Raw genomic sequence first — 4,258 nt, 5'->3', positions numbered from 1 at the left:
AGTCTGCAGGCAGTGCTGCAGTTTAGGGCCAAGCATCCCTGAACACTTGCCTGGGTCCTGGCCCTGCTCTGCACAAGGCCTGCCCAGGGACGCAGGGTTCCTGGACATGCCAAGTGCTGCGAGGTCCATTCTGGCGTGTGCACCAGTGTCCAGCAGTGCCTGTTCCCATGGGGCTGGCACCGGGAAGGTGCTGAGGAGTTGCTTTTGCACAAAGCTCAGTGCTGTTCTGAGAATGCAGAACTTTGTGTTATTTGAACTCAGCCCAAAACATGCCTGCATGGCTTAGAGGTCGGTCCTGCTATGGAAGATCCTGGGCACATCTTCCTTGCTGACTCAGTCCACGTTAGCTGCTGGATAGTGATGTTCACTGCTGAGCTACAGCTCCACATCTTCCCTTTCCAGCTCCTTTGCTTGGAAGATAGCCCTAAAACCACCCTGGATTAGTTATCTTGCTGCTGAGGGACTGATCCTTCCCTTGTGGGTCTGCAGTGGAGCTCACGGCCTGACTGCCCTGAGCTGCTGCCTGCTCTTGACAGCTCTTTTCTTTCTTCTTTTGGCAAATGCATCTCTGGCAATTTCTGCGTCCTGTGGCTGCTGTGGCTACTGCAGCAGGAAGGAAACCTGTCGCAACTCACTGCAAACCTGCATGCCGCATGACCTCACCACCCTTGCGGGAGGTAGAATGTTGAGGGGCAGGGATGAGCCCCTCATGCAACATGGAGCAGCCTGGAAAGCCTGTGGGATGGGGACTGGAGTCCTGGGCATGGCCATGGGGCACAGGCAACAGCACATGGGGCATTCTCAGTGTCCCCATCTGCCTCTTCCCCTGGGCAGAGCCATACACTGATCAGGAGCCCCAAGCCCTACCCATGACCTTTGGGAACATCACTGTCCTCTGTGTCCCCTCTGCAGGGGCTTTAGGACTGAGCAGCCCTGACTGGGGCTGGGCTGAGTGATGTTGCATTGGGGAAGAGCCCTTGGGACCATGGGTGACCCAGGAGGCAGCAGAGACAGGGCTGGCATTGGAAAACTGTCCCAGTGTAGGGCCACAATGGGGACCCATCTGTGTCTCTCTGCCCTGCAGCCTCACCAGGGTCTGGTCAGGGGGTTCTGTTAGAAAAATCCCTGTGCCACCAGGAGATGCTGGTGTTGGGGGCTGTCCCACATGCATGAGACCCTGCCAAGCCCTGGGCGCCAGCAGGCAAATATGCAGAGGCAGGTGAGAAGGGTGATGGGAGCCAGGTGCTGGCATGGGAGTGTGCCAGGGCATCCTTGTGTCTCCCCAGCCCTCATTTGCAGTGTGCTTGTTAGCAGGCGCAGGGCAGCTCAGCTGGCAGAGCTGAGGGCAGCACTTACGCTGCAAACACTAACGGGGTGGGCTTTTATCCTCCTCCCTGGGGCTTCCCACCTGTAGGGCCCCTGCAGTCCACCTGCCCATGCTCGTGGCTCAGCTGTGACTCAGACCCACGTGGCAGAGCACTCTGCTCTGGGGAATGCAGTGGTTCTGATACCCAAGCCCAGGGTCTGGGCAAGGACAGAGGCTAGGACAGGGACAGGATCTGGGGCCAGGGGCTGGCACTGTTGCACAGCACTGTAGGTGACCCCATTCATGATTTATGTGTGAATGCTGGAGGCATGGGGTACCCTCAGGACTGGAGGAAATGACATTCCTTCATCACTGGGAACAAACTAGGCTGCCCAAGTCTGCCTTGGTGCCTTCGCGCACCATGTGCTCACGGTTCCCACCCCTGCTAACTGCTGCCAGGCGAGGACGGCTTCTCCACAGGGACAGGCCGAGGTGCCAAACTCTGTGCCCCCAGGAGGGGCTGGCACGAGGCTGTGGCTTCTCTCATGCCAGGGTGGCCATGGGGTGAGCTGTGGCAGCAGTTGGCCAGGCACTCTCTGCAGTGGCAGTGCCATCGTGTTGCAGCACATCACCTCAGCTGGGCTAAGCGCTGCCGCCGCCACTGCCAAGGCCGAGGGACCCGCGTGATGCCCCTCACCCACCACTCCACACCTGGTGGCAATGGGCTGGGGGTCCAAGATGAGAGACCCCCACCCTGACCCACAGGTGTTGGCAGCAAAGGGCACTAGGATGTGTCTACATGGGGCAGCCAGTTCTGCATCCTGCCCCAGCAGTGCCACTGTAACCCCAACACGTCACCTCTGCATGGGGCTTGCCCTGGGCAAGCGGGGCAGTGGGGGCTCAGGTAGAGGGGTCTGCCCGGGGGTGCTGCAGGCAGCATGTATGGTGTCCCCTCCCTGGGAGCTGGGTAACCTTGTTTGGCAGGAGGAGTAGAGTTATTTATAGCCAGAGAATGGCCGAGCCATACAAGGGCAGGAGGGATGAGGGGCCTGGCTGCCCTTCTTTGGCCAAGAGCATCCCAAGGAGCCATTTCAGGTGTCCCCCCCCACCACCAGGGACCTGGTGCCATGGCTCAGCACAGATGCAGGCAGCCAGGAGTGATGGTAGCCTGCAGTGGGGGAAGAGCCCTCTGGGCTGCACTCAAAGGGGCCTCCTTACCCAAAAAGCCAGAGTCCCTGTACTGTTCCAAATAGCATCCCAGGATGGCCAGTATCCTACTCCCAGTCACATCCCAGGCAGTGCCCTGTTTGGGCAGGGCTGTGCCAGGCTGGGCTGAGCAGAACCTGCCTCTGCCAGATGATGCTCCAGAGCTGCTGGGCACTGAAAGGGTAGGAATGGTTGTGCACTCAGCCCCAGTGCCTTCCCTTGGGAAGGGCTGGAGCAGCCAGGGGGCCTTCGGCCTCCAGGCCTGACCCACTGCCTTCCCCCTGCAGTACGGCATCGTGCTGGACGCTGGGTCCTCCCACACCGCCATGTTCATCTACAAGTGGCCTTCAGACAAGGAGAATGACACCGGGGTGGTCAGCGAGCACAGCATGTGCGATGTGGAGGGTAAGGGCTGGCCCTGGCCCGGGGCCAGGGGCTGGTGGTGGTGTTTGTTGCATTCCTGTGCCAGGCCAGCATGGTGTGAGTGCCCCTGCCAAGCCCAGCTGCCTCCCTCGGTATTCACCCGGGTAGTGACGTGTTCTAAAGGGTTCAGCTTTATTGCCAAAATGTCTCCCAACTCCCCCCAAGGCTTGCAGCTGTGCATGCTTGTGGTTTGTCTTTTCCTGGCAGGTACTGAACCACCAGGGAACAATCCAGCTCCCTGCCTAGCCCAGTGAGGAGCCAGGGTTGGTTTTTCACTCTCCATTTATCAGCCTTTCCCAGACTGTCAGCCAGCAGGGGATGCAGTGTGGGCAGGGAGATGTGGCTGGACCCTGGATGGCTCCATGCCCACAGAAATCTGCCTTTTGGACAGCCTGGAAGGGGCAAAGCTGCTCACCAGGCATCTTCCCACTGAGCATCATCCCCTCACCAGCAGGGAGCAATGCTGTTTCCTCTTCACAGGTCCTGGCATCTCCAGCTACAGCTCGAACCCTCCGGCAGCAGGGACAAGCCTGGAGCACTGCCTTAACCAGGCCCTAAGAGATGTGCCCAAGGAGAAGCACGTGGGCACCCCGCTTTATCTGGGTGCCACAGCTGGCATGCGCCTGCTCAAGTGAGTGCTCAGGGGGGCCCTGTCATGCCACTCTGCGGTGCCACCCTGACATGCCAGCTTGCCACACACAGCAGGGGTGGAGGTGGTGAAGGATGGCTGAAGTGTTGCCCCTTTGCTGGGCAAAGCTCTTCACCAGCCAGCTGCCCAGTGTGGTGTGCCCTGCAGAAGCGGTCCTGCCTTTCAGAGGAGGATATGCTCTGCAGGGTACAGCCAGCACAGTGCTAGGGGAAAGGGGCTGGTGGGGCACCAGCATCAGGATAACCCACCCAGACTTTTTGGCTTGCTAGTACAAAAATCCCTTGCACCACTGCCAGCTTGATGGTACACAGTGAGAATAATCACCCGTCAAAAAGCACACGGGGAGGAGTTGTGCTCCCCTCACCCAGCCCAGGCAGGATGGATCCCATTGTCCCAGCAGGAGGGAGCACACTTCATTCTTGCTACCTGCCTCCTCTGGCAGAGACAAAGGGAATTAGCTGGCAGTTTTTTGGGACATGCCTATAGGTACCCAGGCAAGGGCTCACCTCTCTCCTGGGCCCTGCTGTGGCAGTGCTGGCCCCCAAAGGCTGTTGGGACAGGGAGGGCTCTGCAGCACTGTGGCACAGCCCCGTCACTCTGCCCTCTTGCTTGGCCCACAGCATTGCGGACCCGCAGGCATCGGACGCCGTCCTCCGCGCTGTGGCAGGGCGGCG

General features: G+C 59.7%; 1 protein-coding gene across 1 annotated transcript in view; it reads left to right on the top strand.

Annotated features, from left to right (window-relative positions):
* Positions 1 to 2,759: 2,759 nt before the first annotated feature.
* The window catches only part of ENTPD2 (ectonucleoside triphosphate diphosphohydrolase 2), a 5,461-nt gene continuing 3,962 nt past the window's right edge, over positions 2,760 to 4,258 (top strand). The window contains exons 1-3 of the mRNA XM_017726766.1: positions 2,760 to 2,917; positions 3,416 to 3,566; positions 4,205 to 4,251. Coding sequence (XP_017582255.1) covers positions 2,839 to 2,917; positions 3,416 to 3,566; positions 4,205 to 4,251 — 277 coding nt within the window. The 5' untranslated portion in view covers positions 2,760 to 2,838. The remainder of the gene's footprint in view (positions 2,918 to 3,415; positions 3,567 to 4,204; positions 4,252 to 4,258) is intronic.

The sequence above is a fragment of the Corvus brachyrhynchos genome, unplaced genomic scaffold (assembly GCF_000691975.1).
Source record: "Corvus brachyrhynchos isolate BGI_N302 unplaced genomic scaffold, ASM69197v1 scaffold802, whole genome shotgun sequence".
NCBI classification, from domain to species: domain Eukaryota; kingdom Metazoa; phylum Chordata; class Aves; order Passeriformes; family Corvidae; genus Corvus; species Corvus brachyrhynchos.
This window is presented reverse-complemented; position numbering and strand designations above follow the sequence as displayed.